The 22,191-nt window shown below is 44.0% G+C and overlaps 1 protein-coding gene across 1 annotated transcript in view; it reads right to left on the reverse strand.

Annotated features, from left to right (window-relative positions):
- Window positions 1-627: 627 nt before the first annotated feature.
- The window catches only part of LOC141051466 (WD repeat-containing protein 73-like), a 34,970-nt gene continuing 13,406 nt past the window's right edge, over window positions 628-22,191 (reverse strand). Inside the window, exons 5-8 of the mRNA XM_073548390.1 lie at window positions 5,882-5,964; window positions 5,547-5,708; window positions 1,072-1,437; window positions 628-965 (exon numbers count right to left, since the gene is read on the reverse strand). Of these exons, the coding sequence (XP_073404491.1) occupies window positions 718-965; window positions 1,072-1,437; window positions 5,547-5,708; window positions 5,882-5,964 (859 nt within the window). The 3' untranslated portion in view covers window positions 628-717. The remainder of the gene's footprint in view (window positions 966-1,071; window positions 1,438-5,546; window positions 5,709-5,881; window positions 5,965-22,191) is intronic.

The following is a 22,191-nucleotide window of genomic DNA, read 5'->3' on the forward strand; positions in this document are numbered from 1 at the left end:
GCAATGGCCAGTCACCAGATAGTGATGATGGAGGTGATGGGCAATCACCAGACACTGATGATGGAGGCAATGGGCGGTCACCAGATACTGATGATGGAGGCGATGGGCAGTCACCAGATACTGATGATGGAGGCAGCAGCCAGTCACCAGATATTGATGATGGAGGCGACGGGTAATCACCAGATATTGATGATGGAGGTGACGGGCAATCACCAGACACTGATGATGGTGCTGACGAGCGGTTACCAGATACTGATGACGGCACTGATGGGCAACCACCAGATACTGATGATGGAGGCGACTAGTGATGGGCGAGTATATTTGTTGCTCGGGTGTCCTTTGAGTATTTTGGCCTGCTCGGAGATTTAGTTTGTGCTGCCGGAGCTGCATGATTTGCAGCTGCTGGACAGCCTGAATGCATGTAGGCGTTGCCTGTTTGTTAGAGAATCCCCACATGTATTCAGGCTGTCTAGCAGCCGCCAATCATGCAGCTCCGGCAACATAAACTAAATCTCCGAGCACGCCAAAAAACTCAGAGCATGCATGATACTGATGATGGAGGCAACGGGCGGTCACCAGATGCTGATGATGGAGGCGACGGGCGGTCAAAATTCCAAATTCAGACTATTTTTATTTTTTATGTAACAAAATTTATTTTAATTAGCAAAGCTAAAATATTATATACAATATACAGTATATGTTAACCCTTCCTTCTCCTTAATTATCATTATCAGCTCCGCATGGGCCGTCCAGCCAGTCCCAGATTTGTAATGAGCCGTCATTAGCGGCGGATACCAGCATCCTCTCTTTCCACGGGTGCCAGGAGTGGACGGTGACCCTGGGGATGCTCCCATCCTCACACTGTCCCATAGCGGAGAGACCCCTGTGAATGAACAGCGCATCGACCTCCTTCATGACGGCGTTCCATGGTTCCGTATTGTAGATCTGGACAGTTCCATCAAGGCCTAAGAAAAATAAAGACTTGATGTGATCGACAGATGCCTACCAGTGAGAGCAGGGTATATAGATGGGTGGTCACCCCTCTTATGCCACCCATAACGAATATTTTACCTGAGATGGAGATGCAATCTTCCAGTCGAGGGGCCCAGCAGATACACATTAGATCCTCGGGGGTGGGACTATTGGATGACTTGACTTTGCCACATTTCAGTGGAGCCCCCATATCACGAGTATCTGTGATGCTGATGTGGCCCTCATTAGATACACTTGCAATCTTGGCACTGGTGATATGGGCGTTTGTCGGTACAGTGGCAACCCATCGTCTGTCCCCAGACATACTGGGGGACACGTTTCCCTCACTGGTGATCCCCGGTTGCCGGATGTCAGCAATTATCTGCCGGCCATTCAGACAGCACAAGTGGACAGTACTGGAATCCAGAAAGGAAAGTGATCTGATCGCCTCGCTGCTAGATACACCTGGGGAAAGGAAAGAAGCTCGTTTACAGCTCAGACAGTGGGTGAAATAAGTATTGAACGCGTCACCATTTTCATAAGGAAATCTATTTCTAAAGGTGCTATTGACGTGAAATTCTCACCAGATGTCTGTAACAATCACCATAGAAGTCCACAAATTATGTTTAATAATGAGAAATGACAGAGGGAAAAGTAATGAACACGTTTACTGAAAATTATTTAGTACTTTGTACAAAAGCCTTTGTTGATGATGAAGCTTCAAGATGCCTCTTGTGTGGAGAAACTAGTCGCAGACATTGCTCAGGTGTGATTTTGGCTCATTGCTTAAAAAAAAAAAGAAAAAAAAAAAGAAAAATAAAGCACGTCCAAGCGATTAAGGTTTGCTCAGCAATATTTAGACAAGTCTGTGAAATACTGGGAGACTATAGTCTGGTCAGATGAGGCCAAAATTGAACTCTTTGGATGTCATAATACACACCATGTTTGGAGGCCAAAAGGTACTGCATATCACCCCAAAATCACCATACCCACAGTGAAATTTGGAGGTGGAAACATCATGGTGTGGGGCTGTTTTTCAGCATACGGAACTGGCAAACTTCATATAATTGAAGGAAGGATGAAAGGACAAATGCATCGAGATATTCTTGATAATGAAGGTGGGCATTTCAGCAAGAAAATGATCCCAAACACACAGCCAAGGAAACGAGACAGAAAATAAAGCTGCTAGAATGTCCGAGCCGATCACCGGACCTGAATCCAAAAGAAAAAGTATTGAACGAACTAAAGCTCAGAGTTCAGAGAAGGAGCCCAAAGGACCCTCAGGATGTGAAGTGTTTGTGTGAATGAATGGGACAAAATCACAGCTGAGCAATTCCTGCGACTAGTTTCTCCTTACAAGAGGCATGTTGAAGCCTCATCATCAACAAAGGTTTTTGTAAGAAGCATTAATTACATTTTAGTGTTATGATTAGGTAACCGAGGAGGACAGCAGGTGAATAGGCTAGGCAACCAGATGACCAGAAGGGACCTCCTGGGCCATCTGGTCCAACCCCCTGCTCAAAGCAGGATTCGCTAAATCATCCCAGTCAGATGTCTGTCCAGCCTCTGTTTGAAGACTTCCATTGAAGGAGAACTCACCACCTCTCGTGGCAGCCTGTTCCACTCATTGATCACTCTAACTGTCAAAAAGTGTTTTTCTAATATCTAATCTGTGTCTCCTCCCATTCAGTTTCATCCCATTGCTTCTAGTCTTTCCTTGTGCAAATGAGAATAAAGATGATCCTTCTACAATGTGACAGCCCTTTAGATATTTGTAGACAGCTATTAAGTCTCCTCTCAGTCTTCTCTTCTGCTAGCTAAACATTCCCAAATCCTGCAACCTTTCCTCATAAGACAGGGTTTGCAGACCGGTCACCATTCTGGTCACTCTTTTCTGAACTTGCTCCAGTTTGTTGATATCTTTTTTAAAATGTGGTGCCCAAAACTGGACACAATATTCCAGATGAGGTCTGACCAAAGAGGAGTAGAGGGCAATAATGACTTCCCGTGATCTAGACTGTATGCTTCTGTTAATACATCCTAGAATTGCATTTGCCTTTTTTGCTGCTGCATCACACTGTTGACTCATTTTCAGTCTGTGATCTATTAGTATACCCAAGTCTTTTTCACATGTGCTGTCACTTAGCCCTATTCTTCCCATTCTGTATATGCTTTTTTTCATTTTTATTGCCCAGATGTAGTACTTTGCATTTTTCCCTGTTAAAAACCATTCTGTTAGTTGCTGCCCACTTCTCCAGTTTATTTATATCTTTTTGAATCCTCGCTCTCTCTTCTCTAGTATTAAGGGGGTTTTACACATAGCGATATCGCTAGCAATATCGATAAAGCATAACCGATTTTGTGACGCAGCAGCGATATCGCTATGTGTGATACTTACCTCCGACTGGCTCCCCCGCTGTCTGTCGCTGATCGCGCGAGATCGTGCAGCTCCATTTCTCGTCGGGCGCTTCCTGCTGGCGGCGACGAGCGACGCGTGGACGAGGGCGGGAGAACGTCAGGATCGCCGCGTCTGAAAGGTAGGTAACGACCGCTGCTGCGTTGCTACGTCGCTGTGAGATCTTCCTGTGTGGAAGCTCACTAGCGATCATTTAGCGATGCACCAGCGATCCTGACCGGGTCGTATCGTGGTCAGGATCGCTGGTGCATCGCTAAATGTAAAGGGGCCTTTAGCTATCCCTCCTAGCTTTGTGTCATCAGCAAACTTAATCAGTTTACCCTCAATTCCTTCATCTAAATCGTTGATAAAGATGTTGAACAATACAGGGCCCAGGACAGAGCCCTGTGGTACCCCACTTGAGACATTCTTCCAGCTGGATGTGCAGCCATTTACGACCACTCTTTGGGTCCGATCACTAAGCCAGTTATGAATCCACCTAACAGTTGCCTTGTCCATTCCATACTTAGTCATTTTTTCAATAAGGATTGTATGAGAGACTTTGTCAAATGCTTTGCTGAAGTCAAGATATACTATATCTACAGCATTTCCCTGATCCACCCAATCAGTGATACCGTCATAGAAGGAAATTAAGTTAGTCTGACATGACTTATTAGTTACAAACCCATGCTGACTCTGTTTAATCACTTCATTCTTATCCAGGTATTGACATACATGTTGTTTAATAATTTGTTCAAAGATCTTTCCTGGTATAGAAGTCAGACTCACCGGCCTATAGTTGCCTGGGTCCACCTTCTTCCCCTTTTTGAAGATAGGAACAACATTTGCTCTTCTCCAGTCTTCTGGGACTTCTCCTGTTCTCCAAGAATTTTCAAAGATTATGGAGAGGGGTTCGAAAATTTCTTCTGCTATCTCCTTCAGTACTCTGGGGTGTAATTCATCTGGACCTGGAGAGGTTGGTAGCTTAGCGGATTGCAGACCCCTAAACTGACGACACAGCTAGAATTAGCCATGGGACGTACCTAAGATGCCCTAGACGCCTCGGCACAGCCAAAGAATTAACTAAGCCTAAAGAGAGAAATGAGAAAGCTAAACTGTTCCGGAGTAGAACCCCAAAGGAATAGATAGCCCCCGAACATATATTGCCGGTGAGACAAGATGAGACACAAAACACAGGCAGAAAATAGAGTAAGCAAATGATGGGGACCAAACTGTTTAGATAGAACAGGACAGGAAAGGATACTGTCTACAATCGCGCAAAAAACCCTAAGAAAAATCTAACACGTCTGATATGCAAAATATAAAAATACTGAGGCCACACTGGCTCTCCCCCACTAAATCAGAACTCTGGTGTGAACTGGACGCAAAACGAAGATACTGATATAACAGGGGATTAGAAATACTGAACAGACTGACATGAGCTGTGGCATATGGAACGGGGTCCAGCATAGGTCCCAACAGGGAACCCGGCTGAACTCACACCAGCAGAGCAGAAATCAGAGAAAAACAAAAATGAATCAAAATGCAAAAAAGATTCAAGCAGACAAATAACTTATCTGAAAGATGCAGGACGGAGCAGGAGGCAAGCAGACTTCTAAAATGCACAGGAAGTAAACCAAATCACCGGCAACAACCGAGGGAAGGTTGCTCACATAAATCTCTCCAGTCTGAAACACCTGACCTCCAATCATCATCCTCAAGTGATTGACTTCTGTCAGCCAGACCAGCTCCATTACCAGCAGCAACCACCAGGGGGAGCCCACACTCAGAAGCCAGGTCAAAGGTGTTCACAACATTTTAGTACACGTGTTTCCCTGTGCCATTTCTCATTATTATTATGGACATCATGGTGATTTCTTTGCCTGCTTGGATTGAATGGATTGTTACCGACATGTGGGGAGAATCTCTTGTCAACAGCACCTTTAGAAATAGATTTATTTAGAAAATTGGTGACGAGTTCAATACTTATTTCAGACATAACTAAAGCCGCGCTTGCATTTTTGGCATCTACACAGTGGCCAAGAAAGAAGAGGAAACGAGCAGCATTATGAATGCAGCTCTGGGGTTTGTAGTAAGAGCAGTGCTCATACCAAGCACTACATCACCCACAATGCAGCACAGCGCCCCTCCATATATAAGGCTACGTCCCGCCACTCACCTAATGTGTAGAGGAGCCCGGCTGTCTCAATCTCTGTGACGTTGACGCCATTGACCTGAGACCCGTGGACCACACAGGGCGATGCGGTGCCCGACACGGCAATCTTTGTCCATGTTTCTTGGCTGGGAGTGGACGGAATGGACGTCGTCGGCTGAATGACATCTGTAGAGCAAGTAACAGAATGTAACGGCAGAAAGCAGCAGCTACCAGAGAATAATAACGGTACACAATGATATATTACAGGGAATTTATCTCATAGAAAGGAAAACATCGGACATCACAAAGGAGAAGATCAGGAGCCAAGAAAAGACGTGACACGAGAAGACGACTACCACCTTTATCTTCAGCTCCGATCTGCCAGATCTGAACGTGGGACGGAGATGGAGAAGTGGTGGCAAGGAGCCTGAAAGAAGGAACACTGGAAGAGGTCACCTGTACAGATATACACAGAGCCTTGAAAAAGTATTCATACCGCGTGATCTTTTCCACATTTTTTCACGTTACACCTAGAGTTGAGCGATACCGTCCGATACTTCAAAGTATCGGATCGGAATGGATCGGCCGATCTTAAAAAAAAGTATCGGTATCGCCGATTCCGATACCGGAAGTCCCATTCAAGTCTATGGGACTTCCGGTATCGGAATAAGAAAAACCCTGTTTTTGCCTTGTACAGCCTCTCTGGGGTCTGTACGGGCCTTTCGGGGGGCTGTGCCGGCCTGCCAGGGGGTCTGTGCAGGCTCCGGTGGTCTGTGCCGGCCTGCCGGTGGTCTGTGCAGGCTCCGGTGGGCTGTGCCGGCCTGCCGGGGGGCTGTGCCGGCCTGCCGGTGGTCTGTGCAGGCTCCGGTGGGCTGTGCCGGCCTGCCGGGGGGCTGTGCCGGCCTGCCGGTGGTCTGTGCAGGCTTCGGGGGTCTGTGCAGGCATCGTCCGATGGGACTACAAGTCCCATCGGGCGATGCCTGCTACCATGACAGTGATTGACACATTAGCCAATGATGGGACAGTAGTAGTCCCATCATCCGGCTAATGTGTTGAATGTAAAAAAAAAAAATTAAAAAAAAAAAAATTACATGCTACATACATGCTACATACATACAACATGCATACTACATACATGCTACATACTACATATATACTACATGCATGCAACATGCATACTACATATATACTACATGCTACATACTACATATATGCTACATACATACTACATACATACTGCATGCTACATACATACTACATGCTACATACATACTACATATATACTACATGCATGCTACATACATACTACATACATACCACATATATACTACATACATACTACATGCATGCTACATGCTACATACATACCACATACATACTACATACATACTACATGCATGCTACATACATACTACATGCTACATACATACTACATATATACTACATGCATGCTACATACATACTACATACATACTACATGCATGCTACATACATACTACATGCTACATACATACCACATATATACTACATACATACTACATGCATGCTACATACATACCACATACATACTACATACATACTACATACATACTACATGCATGCTACATACATACATGCTACATACATACTACATATATACTACATGCATGCTACATACATACTACATATATACTACATGCATGCTACATACATACTACATACATACTACATGCATGCTACATGCTACATACATACCACATACATACTACATATATACTACATGCATGCTACATACATACTGCATGCTACATGCATGCTACATACATACTACATGCTACATACATACCACATATATATTACATACATACTACATACAATACATTCATAGACATACAGTACATATAACATAGAGTAACATACTTACCAATACTTGTCACATTGTTCCCCGAAGCCATTGTCTTTTACGGAATAAATATTAACATAACAAACCACAAAAATACTCACCCACGATCCGAAGCAGTCCACGAGTGTGTGGAATTTCCCACGCAGCAATGGCATAAAGTGAGACTAGGGACTTTTTTTTAAGTAGCGGAGGAATACAGTGCGGAAGGATACCTACCTTCCGTCATTGGATTCCTGCAGCCCGTAGAGAACGGCAGCAACAGCTGATGCTGCAGTTCTCTACCCAAGATCGTCGTGGGACACACTCGTGGACTGCTTCGGATCGTGGGTGAGTATTTTTGTGGTTTGTTATGTTAATATTTATTCCGTAAAAGACAATGGCTTCGGGGAACAATGTGACAAGTATTGGTAAGTATGTTACTCTATGTTATATGTACTGTATGTCTATGTATGTATTGTATGAATGTATTGTATGTAGTATGTATGTAGTATATATGTGGTATGTATGTAGCATGTAGTATGTATGTAGTATGTATGTAGCATGCATGTAGCATGCAGTATGTATGTAGCATGCATGTAGTATATATGTAGTATGTATGTGGTATGTATGTAGCATGTGGTATGTATGTAGCATGCATGTAGTATGTATGTAGTATGTATGTAGCATGCATGTAGTATATATGTAGTATGTATGTAGCATGTAGTATGTATGTAGCATGCATGTAGTATATATGTATGTATGTAGCATGCATGTAGTATGTATGTAGTATGTATGTAGTATGTATGTAGCATGCAGTATGTATGTAGCATGTATGTAGTATGTATGTAGTATATATGTAGTATGTATGTAGCATGTATGTAGCATGCATGTAGTATGTATGTAGTATATATGTAGTATGTATGTAGCATGTAGTATGTATGTAGCATGCATGTAGTATATATGTAGTATGTATGTAGCATGTAGTATGTATGTAGTATATATGTAGTATGTATGTAGCATGTAGTATGTATGTAGCATGCATGTAGTATATATGTAGTATGTATGTTGCATGTAGTATGTATGTAGTATATATGTAGTATGTATGTAGCATGTAGTATGTATGTAGCATGCATGTAGTATATATGTGTTATGTATGTAGCATGCATGTAGTATGTATGTAGCATGCATGTAGTATGTATGTAGCATGCATGTAGTATGTATGTAGTATATATGTGGTATGTATGTAGTATGTATGTAGTATGTATGTATGTAGTATGTATGTAGTATGTATGTAGCATGCATGTAGTATGTATGTAGTATGTATGTAGCATGCATGTAGTATATATGTGGTATGTATGTAGTATGTATGTAGTATGTATGTAGTATGTATGTAGTATGTATGTAGCATGCATGTAGTATGTATGTAGTATATATGTGGTATGTATGTAGTAGGTATGTAGTATGTATGTAGTATGTATGTAGCATGCAGTATGTATGTAGCATGCATGTAGTATATATGTAGTATGTATGTAGCATGTAGTATGTATGTAGCATGCATGTAGTATGTATGTAGTATGTATGTAGTATTTTTTTTTTTTTAACATTTAACACATTAGCCGGATGATGGGACTACTACTGTCCCATCATTGGCTAATGTGTCAATCACTGTCATGGTAGCAGGCATAGCCCGATGGGACTTGTTGTCCCATCGGACGATGCTTGCACAGACCCCCGGACCTCAGCACAGCCCCCCGGCAGGCCGGCACAGCCCCCCGGCAGGCCGGTACAGACCCCCACAGGGTGCACAGACCACCGGCAGGCCGGCACAGCCCCCCGGCAGGCCGGTACAGACCCCGGGCAGTCCACACAGCCCCCCGGCAGGCCGGCACAGCCCCCCGGCAGGCCGGCAGAGACCCCCGGAAGGCCCGAAATGACGGCGCATCATGATGCGCACACACCGCGCATCATGATGACGTCAGGCTGTCAATCAACTTTGAACTTCCGATTCCGATGCCGACTTCCGATATTGAAAAAATATCGGAAGTCGGTATCGGAATTCCGATACAGCAAGTATCGGCCGATACCCGATACTTGCGGTATCGGAATGCTCAACACTAGTTACACCCAAAAACTTGAATTTATATTATTGGGATTTTCTGCGACACCAACACAAAGTAACAAGTATTTGTGATGTGTACGGGAAACTATACAAGGTTTTCTAAATATATTACAAATATAAATCTGAGCATTGTGCAGTGGATTTGTAGTCAGCCCTCTAATAAAATCCTAAGTGACCAATCCCCTCCAGAAGTCACATAATTCGTACATTGTGTCCACCTGGGTGTGATTCCTTCTCAGTATAACTACCGCTATTCTGTGAAGGCCTCAGAGGCTTGAGAACATTAGGGATCAAACAGCATCACGCAAACCAAGGAGCCCACCAGACAGGTCAGGGATAAAGCTGCGAAAACAGTAAAGCTGGTTTAGGTTATAAAAAAAATAGCCCAAGCTCTGACCATGTCGCAGAGCGCTGTTTAAACCATCATGCAAAACTGGAAGGTGCATAGCAAAACTGCAAACCTACCAAGCCATGGCCACCCACCTGACCTGACATCCCAAGCAAGGAGAGCACTGATTAGAAAAGCAGCCAAGAGGCCCATGATCACTGGAGGAGCTGCAGATTCACAGCTCAGGTGGGATTAATCTGTCCACAGGATAATTATTAGTCGTATAGTCCACAAATCTGGCCTATATGGAAGAGCGGAAAGACAAAGCCATTTTTTAAAGCCTGAAGAAGTCCTGTTTGCAGTAAGTCATGAAGAGGACACCGTGAGCATGAAGAAGATATAGATGAACTCTTTATGCATCAGATGGCCAAGTTCTCCAAAAAATATGACATAGTTGTCATGGGAGATTTCAACTATCCAGACATTTGTTGGGAATCTCTCTCAGGCAAAACTAACAGGTCAAGGAAATTCTTATCCTCTCTTGCTGACAACTTTATCTTCCAAAAGGTAGGGGAGAAAACAAGGGGAACTGCTACCTTGGATCTAATCCTTATAAACAGGGAGGAAATGGTTGAGGAGGTAAAAGTGGCTGGGACCCTAGGAGGTAGCGACCATGCTATTTTAGAATTTTGGATAACTAGAGGTGGAAGACCTGTGAAGACTCAGACGTCAAGGTTAGATTTCAGAAAGGCAGATTTTAAGGGATTCAGAAAGAGAATTGGAGGGATCCAATGGCTGGATATCCTTAAAGACAAAAATGTCCAGGAAGGATGGGAAATCTTGAAAAATGAAATTCTCAAAGCACAGGTGTTAACAATTCCGAAAAGAGGGAAGAATAGGAAGCATTTAAGGAAACCAGGATGGATGAACACAGAACTTAAGCACATGCTAAAAAGGAAGAAAAAAATGTTTATAAAATGGAAAGAGGGAGGCATATCTAAAGAAGAATATAATGCTGTCTGCAGAACCTGCAGGGCACAAATCAGATTATCTAAAGCTGAAAATGAACTGAGGCTTGCAAGAGATGTCAAAAGCAATAATAAAGGATTTTGGGGATATGTCAAAAGTAAAAGAAAAGTCAAAGATGCTATAGGATTTTTACAGGATGAAAATGATGAAATGGTAAGACAGGATGTTGAGAAGGCTGAACTTTTAAATTCCTATTTTGCATCTGTTTTCTCTCAGAAAGGAAATGCAACATCAACTGTTATTCACTGTCCTATTAAGGGAATAGAAGAATCCAGGATATCTATAAACAGAAAGATAGTGAGGAAACACTTAGCTAACCTAAATGAATTCAAGTCTCCAGGTCCAGATGAATTACACCCCAGAGTACTGAAGGAGATAGCAGAAGAAATTTTTGAACCGCTCTCCATAATCTTTGAAAATTCTTGGAGAACAGGAGAAGTGCCAGAAGACTGGAGAAGAGCAAATGTTGTTCCTATCTTCAAAAAGGGGAAGAAGGTGGACCCAGGCAACTATAGGCCGGTGAGTCTGACTTCTATACCAGGAAATATCTTTGAACAAATTATTAAACAACATGTATGTCAATACCTGGATAAGAATGAAGTGATTAAACAGAGTCAGCATGGGTTTGTAACTAATAAGTCATGTCAGACTAACTTAATTTCCTTCTATGACGGTATCACTGATTGGGTGGATCAAGGAAATGCTGTAGATATAGTATATCTTGACTTCAGCAAAGCATTTGACAAAGCCTCTCATACAATCATTATTGAAAAAATGACTAAGTATGGAATGGACAAGGCAACTGTTAGGTGGATTCATAACTGGCTTAGTGATCGGACCCAAAGAGTGGTCGTAAATGGCTGCACATCCAGTTGGAAGAATGTCTCAAGTGGGGTACCACAGGGCTCTGTCCTGGGCCCTGTATTGTTCAACATCTTTATCAACGATTTAGATGAAGGAATTGAGGGTAAACTGATTAAATTTGCTGATGACACAAAGCTAGGAGGGATAGCTAATACTAGAGAAGAGAGTGAGAGGATTCAAAAAGATTTAAATAAACTGGAGAAATGGGCAGCAACTAACAGAATGGTTTTTAACAGGGAGAAATGCAAAGTACTACATCTGGGCAATAAAAATGAAAAAAGCATATATAGAATGGGAGGAATAGGGCTAAGTGACAGCACATGTGAAAAAGACTTGGGTATACTAATAGGTCACAGACTGAATATGAGTCAACAGTGTGATGCAGCAGCAAAAAAGGCAAATGCAATTCTAGGATGTATTAACAGAAGCATACAGTCTAGATCACGTGAAGTCATTATTTCCCTCTACTCCTCTTTGGTCAGACCTCATCTGGAATATTGTGTCCAGTTTTGGGCACCACATTTTAAAAAAGACATCAACAAACTGGAGCAAGTTCAGAAAAGAGCGACCAGAATGGTGACCGGTCTGCAAACCCTGTCTTATGAGGAAAGGTTGCAGGATTTGGGAATGTTTAGTTTGCAAAAGAGAAGACTGAGAGGAGACTTAATAGCTGTCTACAAATATCTAAAGGGCTGTCACATTGTAGAAGGATCAACTTTATTCTCATTTGCACAAGGAAAGACTAGAAGCAATGGGATGAAACTGAATGGGAAGAGACACAGATTAGATATTAGAAAAAACTTTTTGACAGTTAGAGTGATCAATGAGTGGAACAGGCTGCCACGAGAAGTGGTGAGTTCTCCTTCAATGGAAGTCTTCAAACAGAGGCTGGACAGACATCTGACTGGGATGATTTAGCGAATCCTGCTTTGAGCAGGGGGTTGGACCAGATGGCCCAGGAGGTCCCTTCCAACTCTACGATTCTATGATTCTATGATTCTAAGAAGAAGGTTCTCTGGTCAGATGGGACCAAAAGAAAACTTTATGGGCTAAATGTAAAATGCTATGTGTGGTGGAACACTAGCACTGCACATCACCATGAAAACACCCTGATGGCAGCATCATGCTGGGGGGAGGCTTTTCTTCAGCAGGGGCAGGGAAGCTGGTCAGAGGTGATGGGAAAATGGATGGAGCTAAATGCAGGACAATCCTGGAGGAAAAAAAACTGTTAGAGGCTGCAGAAGACTATAGACTGGGGTGTAGGTTCCAGCAGGACAGCACCCTAAACAACCTGCCAGAGCCACAATGGAGGGGTAGATCAGAGCATATTCCTGTGTGTGAGCGGCGCAGTCACCGTCCAGACCAAAGTCCCAGAGAATCTGTGACAAGACGGGAAAATTACTGATCACAGACGGCTCCATCCAATGTCACTGAAGAAGGGGCAAATTGTCACCTGTAGATGTGCAAAGCTGGAGAGACAGACCCCAAAAGACTGCAGAGAAAGGTGGAGAGACAGACCCCAAAAGACTGCAGAGAAAGGTGGAGAGACAGACCCCAAAAGACTGCAGAGAAAAGTGGGAGAGACAGACCCCAAAAGACTGCAGAGAAAGGTGGGAGACAGACCCCAAAAGATGGCAGAGAAAGGTGGGAGAGACAGAACCCAAAAGACTGCAGAGAAAGGTGGGAGAGACAGACCCAAAAGACTGCAGAGAAAGGTGGGAGAGACAGACCCCAAAAGACTGCAGAGAAAGGTGGGAGAGACAGACCCCAAAAGATGGCAGAGAAAGGTGGGAGAGACAGACCCCAAAAGATGGCAGAGAAAGGTGGAGAGACAGACCCCAAAAGACTGCAGAGAAAGGTGGAGAGACAGACCCCAAAAGACTGCAGGGAAAGGTGGGAGAGACAGACCCCAAAAGATGGCAGAGAAAGGTGGAGAGACAGACCCCAAAAGACTGCAGAGAAAGGTGGAGAGACAGACCCCAAAAGACTGCAGAGAAAGGTGGGAGAGACAGACCCCAAAAGACTGCAGAGAAAGGTGGGAGAGACAGACCCCAAAAGATGGCAGGGAAAGGTGGGAGAGACAGACCCCAAAAGGCTGCAGAGAAAGGAGGGAGAGACAGACCCCAAAAGACTGCACAGAAAGGTTGGAGAGACAGACCCAAAAGACTGCAGGGAAAGGTTGGAGAGACAGACCCCAAAAGATGGCAGAGAAAGGTGGGAGAGACAGACCCCAAAAGACTGCAGAGAAAGGTGGGAGAGACAGACCCCAAAAGACTGCAGAGAAAGGTGGGAGAGACAGACCCCAAAAGACTGCAGAGAAAGGTGGGAGAGACAGACCCCAAAAGACTGCAGAGAAAGGTGGGAGAGTCAGACCCCAAAAGGCTGCAGAGAAAGGAGGGAGAGACAGACCCCAAAAGACTGCACAGAAAGGTTGGAGAGACAGACCCAAAAGACTGCAGGGAAAGGTTGGAGAGACAGACCCCAAAAGATGGCAGAGAAAGGTGGGAGAGACAGACCCCAAAAGACTGCAGAGAAAGGTGGGAGAGACAGATCCCAAAAGACTGCAGAGAAAGGTTGGAGAGACAGACCCCAAAAGACTGCAGAGAAAGGTGGGAGAGACAGACCTCAAAAGACTGCAGAGAAAGGTTGGAGAGACAGACCCCAAAAGACTGCAGAGAAAGGTGGGAGAGACAGACCCCAAAAGACTGCAGAGAAAGGTTGGAGAGACAGACCCCAAAAGACTGCAGAGAAAGGTGGGAGAGACAGACCCCAAAAGACTGCAGAGAAAGGTGGGAGAGACAGACCCCAAAAGGCTGCAGAGAAAGGAGGGAGAGACAGACCCCAAAAGACTGCACAGAAAGGTTGGAGAGACAGACCCAAAAGACTGCAGGGAAAGGTTGGAGAGACAGACCCCAAAAGATGGCAGAGAAAGGTGGGAGAGACAGACCCCAAAAGACTGCAGAGAAAGGTTGGAGAGACAGACCCCAAAAGACTGCAGGGAAAGGTGGGAGAGACAGACCCCAAAAGATGGCAGAGAAAGGTGGGAGAGACAGACCCAAAGAGACTGCAGAGAAAGGTGGGAGAGACAGACCCAAAGAGACTGCAGAGAAAGGTGGGAGAGACAGACCCCAAAAGACTGCAGAGAAAGGTGGGAGAGACAGACCCCAAAAGATGGCAGAGAAAGGTGGGAGAGACAGACCCCAAAAGACTGCAGAGAAAGGTCAAGAGACAGACCCCAAAAGACTGCAGAGAAAGCTGGAGAGACAGACCCCAAAAGACTGCAGAGAAAGGTGGGAGAGACAGACCCCAAAAGACTGCAGAGAAAGGTTGGAGAGACAGACCCCAAAAGACTGCAGAGAAAGGTGGGAGAGACAGACCCCAAAAGACTGCAGAGAAAGGTGGGAGAGACAGATCCCAAAAGACTGCAGAGAAAGGTGGGAGAGACAGACCCCAAAAGACTGCAGAGAACGGTGGGAGAGACAGACCCCAAAAGACTGCAGAGAAAGCTGGAGAGACAGACCCCAAAAGACTGCAGAGAACGGTGGGAGAGACAGACCCCAAAAGACTGCAGAGAAAGGTGGGAGAGACAGATCCCAAAAGACTGCAGAGAAAGCTGGAGAGACAGACCCCAAAAGACTGCAGAGAAAGGTGGGAGAGACAGACCCCAAAAGACTGCAGAGAACGGTGGGAGAGACAGACCCCAAAAGACTGCAGAGAAAGGTGGGAGAGACAGATCCCAAAAGACTGCAGAGAAAGCTGGAGAGACAGACCCCAAAAGACTGCAGAGAACGGTGGTCCTACAAAGTACTGACTCAGGGGGTTGAATACAAATGCACAATGTTTAGATTTCTATCTGTTATCATTCCCTTATATCACAGATTCTCGTCACTTTGTGTCGGTGTCACAGAGAATCCCAATAACTTACATTTAGGTTTGTGGAGGAAAGAAAAAAATGTGGAAAAGTTCCCGGGGGATGAAGAGTTTTTCAAGGCACATTAACTCCTCCATTACTGCCCCTATTAGGACACATTGGAGTGAATTATTCGTTGATAGCTACAATGTAATTCTTCCTCTTCTCCGCTCACTGGTGTCAAGAGACCAGAGGACCTCAGTATACAGACGGCAGCGAGAGGGAAACCAGGTCCGATCATAACAGGAAGGGCCGAGCGGGAAATCACTGCCGGATCCTGTGCAGATCAGATACTGGGAGAGTCCGGGCCGCACCACACAGCAGAGGACACAGCAGCAGTGTCACCCCCCGAGCACCGACACTCCCAGTGCAGAGCACATCACTGCAGCCCCGTATACAAAGAGCAGAACTCCCATCATCCACACAGACACCGTGAGAAAGCTACATTGATAATGTATGTACACAGTGACTGCACCAGCAGAATAGTGAGTGCAGCTCTGGGGTATAATACAGGATGTAACTCAGGATCAGTAATGTAATGTATGTATACAGTGACTGCACCAGCAGAACAGTGAGTGCAGCTCTGGGGTATAATACAGGATGTAACTCAGGATCAGTAATGTAATGTATGTATACAGTGACTGCACCAGCAGAATAGTGAGTGCAGCTCTGGAGTATAATACAGGATGTAACTCAGGATCAGTAATGTAATGTATGTACACAGTGACTGTACCAGCAGAATAGTGAGTGCAGCTCTGGGGTATAATACAGGATGTAACTCAGGATCAGTAATGTAATGTATATATACAGTGACTGCACCAGCAGAATAGTGAGTGCAGCTCTGGAGTATAATACAGGATGTAACTCAGGATCAGTAATGTAATGTATGTACACAGTGACTGCACCAGCAGAATAGTGAGTGCAGCTCTGGGGTATAATACAGGATGTAACTCAGGATCAGTAATGTAATGTATGTACACAGTGACTGCACCAGCAGAACAGTGAGTGCAGCTCTGGGGTATAATACAGGATGTAACTCAGGATCAGTAATGCAATGTATGTATACAGTGATTGCACCAGCAGAATAGTGAGTGCAGCTCTGGAGTATAATACAGGATGTAACTCAGGATCCGTAATGTAATGTATGCACACAGTGACTGCACCAGCAGAATAGTGAGTGCAGCTCTGGGGTATAATACAGGATGTAACTCAGGATCAGTAATGTAATGTATGTACACAGTGACTGCACCAGCAGAATAGTGAGTACAGCTCTGGAGTATAATACAGGATGTAACTCAGGATCAGTAATGTAATGTATGCACACAGTGACTGCACCAGCAGAATAGTGAGTGCAGCTCTGGAGTATAATACAGGATGTAACTCAGGATCAGTAATGTAATGTATGTACACAGTGACTGCACCAGCAGAATAGTGAGTGCAGCTCTGGAGTATAATACAGGATGTAACTCAGGATCAGTAATGTAATGTATGCACACAGTGACTGCACCAGCAGAATAGTGAGTGCAGCTCTGGGGTACAATACAGGATGTAACTCAGGATCAGTAATGTAATGTATGTACACAGTGACTGCACCAGCAGAATAGTGAGTGCAGCTCTGGAGTATAATACAGGATGTAACTCAGGATCAGTAATGTAATGTATGTACACAGTGACTGCACCAGCAGAATAGTGAGTGCAGCTGTGGAGTATAATACAGGATGTAACTCGGGATCAGTAATGTATGTACACAGTGACTGCACCAGCAGAATAGTGAGTGCAGCTCTGGGGTATAATACAGGATGTAACACAGGATCAGTAATGTAAAGTATGTACACAGTGACTGCACCAGCAGAATAGTGAGTGCAGCTCTGGAGTATAATACAGGATGTAACTCAGGATCAGTATTGTAATGTATGTACACAGTGACTGCACCAGCAGAATAGTGAGTGCAGCTCTGGGGATACAGGATGTAACTCAGGATCAGTAATGTAATGTATGTACACACACAGTGACTGCACCAGCAGAATAGTGAGTGCAGCTCTGGAGTATAATACAGGATGTAACTCAGGATCAGTAATGTAATGCATGTATACAGTGACTGCACCAGCAGAATAGTGAGTGCAGCTCTGGGGTATAATACAGGATGTAACCCATGATCAGTAATGTAAAGTATGTACACAGTGACTGCACCAGCAGAATAGTGAGTGCAGCTCTGGAGTATAATACAGGATGTAACTCAGGATTAGTAATGTAATGTATGCACACAGTGACTACACCAGCAGAATAGTGAGTGCAGCTCTGGAGTATAATACAGGGTGTAACCAAGGATCAGTAATGTAAAGTATGTACACAGTGACTGCACCAGCAGAATAGTGAGTGCAGCTCTGGAGTATAATGCAGGATGTAACTCAGGATCAGTATTGTAATGTATGTACACAGTGACTGCACCAGCAGAATAGTGAGTGCAGCTCTGGGGTATAATACAGGATGTAACTCAGGATCAGTATTGTAATGTATGTACACAGTGACTACACCAGGAGAATAGTGAGTGCAGCTCTGGAGTATAATACAGGATGTAACTCAGGATCAGTATTGTAATGTATGTACACAGTGACTGCACCAGCAGAATAGTGAGTGCAGCTCTGGGGTATAATACAGGATGTAACTCAGGATCAGTAATGTAATGTATGTACACACACAGTGACTGCACCAGCAGAATAGTGAGTGCAGCTCTGGAGTATAATACAGGATGTAACTCAGGATCAGTAATGTAATGTATGTACACAGTGACTGCACCAGCAGAATAGTCAGTGCAGCTCTGGGGTATAATACAAGTTGTAACTCAGGATCAGTAATGTAATGTATGTACACAGTGACTGCACCAGCAGAATAGTGAGTGCAGCTCTGGGGTATAATACAGGATGTAACTCAGGATCAGTAATGTAATGTATGTACACAGTGACTGCACCAGCAGAATAGTGAGTGCAGCTCTGGAGTATAATACAGGATGTAACTCAGGATCAGTAATGTAATGTATGTATACAGTGACTGCACCAGCAGAATAGTGAGTGCAGCTCTGGGGTATAATACAGGATGTAACTCAGGATTAGTAATGTAATGTATGCACACAGTGACTACACCAGCAGAATAGTGAGTGCAGCTCTGGAGTATAATATAGGGTGTAATCCAGGATCAGTAATGTAAAGTATGTACACAGTGACTGCACCAGCAGAATAGTGAGTGCAGCTCTGGAGTATAATACAGGATGTAACTCAGGATTAGTAATGTAATGTATGCACACAGTGACTACACCAGCAGAATAGTGAGTGCAGCTCTGGAGTATAATATAGGGTGTAATCCAGGATCAGTAATGTAAAGTATGTACACAGTGACTGCACCAGCAGAATAGTGAGTGCAGCTCTGGAGTATAATACAGGATGTAACTCAGGATTAGTAATGTAATGTATGCACACAGTGACTACACCAGCAGAATAGTGAGTGCAGCTCTGGAGTATAATACAGGATGTAACTCAGGATCAGTAATGTAATGTATGTATACAGTGACTGCACCAGCAGAATAGTGAGTGCAGCTCTGGGGTATAATACAGGATGTAACCCAGGATCAGTAATGTAAAGTATGTACACAGTGACTGCACCAGCAGAATAGTGAGTGCAGCTCTGGAGTATAATACAGGATGTAACTCAGGATCAGTAATGTAATGTATGCACACAGTGACTACACCAGCAGAATAGTGAGTGCAGCTCTGGAGTATAATACAGGGTGTAACCCAGGATCAGTAATGTAAAGTATGTACACAGTGACTGCACCAGCAGAATAGTGAGTGCAGCTCTGGAGTATAATGCAGGATGTAACTCAGGATCAGTATTGTAATGTATGTACACAGTGACTGCACCAGCAGAATAGTGAGTGCAGCTCTGGAGTATAATACAGGATGTAACTCAGGATTAGTAATGTAATGTATGCACACAGTGACTACACCAGCAGAATAGTGAGTGCAGCTCTGGAGTATAATACAGGGTGTAACCCAGGATCAGTAATGTAAAGTATGTACACAGTGACTGCACCAGCAGAATAGTGAGTGCAGCTCTGGTGTATAATGCAGGATGTAACTCAGGATCAGTATTGTAATGTATGTACACAGTGACTGCACCAGCAGAATAGTGAGTGCAGCTCTGGGGATACAGGATGTAACTCAGGATCAGTAATGTAATGTATGTACACACACAGTGACTGCACCAGCAGAATAGTGAGTGCAGCTCTGGAGTATAATACAGGATGTAACTCAGGATCAGTAATGTAATGCATGTATACAGTGACTGCACCAGCAGAATAGTGAGTGCAGCTCTGGGGTATAATACAGGATGTAACCCAGGATCAGTAATGTAAAGTATGTACACAGTGACTGCACCAGCAGAATAGTGAGTGCAGCTCTGGAGTATAATACAGGATGTAACTCAGGATTAGTAATGTAATGTATGCACACAGTGACTACACCAGCAGAATAGTGAGTGCAGCTCTGGAGTATAATACAGGGTGTAACCAAGGATCAGTAATGTAAAGTATGTACACAGTGACTGCACCAGCAGAATAGTGAGTGCAGCTCTGGAGTATAATGCAGGATGTAACTCAGGATCAGTATTGTAATGTATGTACACAGTGACTGCACCAGCAGAATAGTGAGTGCAGCTCTGGGGTATAATACAGGATGTAACTCAGGATCAGTATTGTAATGTATGTACACAGTGACTACACCAGGAGAATAGTGAGTGCAGCTCTGGAGTATAATACAGGATGTAACTCAGGATCAGTATTGTAATGTATGTACACAGTGACTGCACCAGCAGAATAGTGAGTGCAGCTCTGGGGTATAATACAGGATGTAACTCAGGATCAGTAATGTAATGTATGTACACACACAGTGACTGCACCAGCAGAATAGTGAGTGCAGCTCTGGAGTATAATACAGGATGTAACTCAGGATCAGTAATGTAATGTATGTACACAGTGACTGCACCAGCAGAATAGTCAGTGCAGCTCTGGGGTATAATACAAGTTGTAACTCAGGATCAGTAATGTAATGTATGTACACAGTGACTGCACCAGCAGAATAGTGAGTGCAGCTCTGGGGTATAATACAGGATGTAACTCAGGATCAGTAATGTAATGTATGTACACAGTGACTGCACCAGCAGAATAGTGAGTGCAGCTCTGGAGTATAATACAGGATGTAACTCAGGATCAGTAATGTAATGTATGTATACAGTGACTGCACCAGCAGAATAGTGAGTGCAGCTCTGGGGTATAATACAGGATGTAACTCAGGATTAGTAATGTAATGTATGCACACAGTGACTACACCAGCAGAATAGTGAGTGCAGCTCTGGAGTATAATATAGGGTGTAATCCAGGATCAGTAATGTAAAGTATGTACACAGTGACTGCACCAGCAGAATAGTGAGTGCAGCTCTGGAGTATAATACAGGATGTAACTCAGGATTAGTAATGTAATGTATGCACACAGTGACTACACCAGCAGAATAGTGAGTGCAGCTCTGGAGTATAATATAGGGTGTAATCCAGGATCAGTAATGTAAAGTATGTACACAGTGACTGCACCAGCAGAATAGTGAGTGCAGCTCTGGAGTATAATACAGGATGTAACTCAGGATTAGTAATGTAATGTATGCACACAGTGACTACACCAGCAGAATAGTGAGTGCAGCTCTGGAGTATAATACAGGATGTAACTCAGGATCAGTAATGTAATGTATGTATACAGTGACTGCACCAGCAGAATAGTGAGTGCAGCTCTGGGGTATAATACAGGATGTAACCCAGGATCAGTAATGTAAAGTATGTACACAGTGACTGCACCAGCAGAATAGTGAGTGCAGCTCTGGAGTATAATACAGGATGTAACTCAGGATCAGTAATGTAATGTATGCACACAGTGACTACACCAGCAGAATAGTGAGTGCAGCTCTGGAGTATAATACAGGGTGTAACCCAGGATCAGTAATGTAAAGTATGTACACAGTGACTGCACCAGCAGAATAGTGAGTGCAGCTCTGGAGTATAATGCAGGATGTAACTCAGGATCAGTATTGTAATGTATGTACACAGTGACTGCACCAGCAGAATAGTGAGTGCAGCTCTGGAGTATAATACAGGATGTAACTCAGGATTAGTAATGTAATGTATGCACACAGTGACTACACCAGCAGAATAGTGAGTGCAGCTCTGGAGTATAATACAGGGTGTAACCCAGGATCAGTAATGTAAAGTATGTACACAGTGACTGCACCAGCAGAATAGTGAGTGCAGCTCTGGTGTATAATGCAGGATGTAACTCAGGATCAGTATTGTAATGTATGTACACAGTGACTGCACCAGCAGAATAGTGAGTGCAGCTCTGGGGTATAATACAGGATGTAACTCAGGATCAGTAATGTAATGTATGTACACAGTGACTGCACCAGCAGAATAGTGAGTGCAGCTCTGGAGTATAATACAGGATGTAACTCAGGATCAGTAAT

The sequence above is a fragment of the Dendrobates tinctorius genome, unplaced genomic scaffold (assembly GCF_039654945.1).
Source record: "Dendrobates tinctorius isolate UK_male_01 unplaced genomic scaffold, ASM3965494v1 ptg000157l, whole genome shotgun sequence".
In the NCBI taxonomy this organism is placed as follows: domain Eukaryota; kingdom Metazoa; phylum Chordata; class Amphibia; order Anura; family Dendrobatidae; genus Dendrobates; species Dendrobates tinctorius.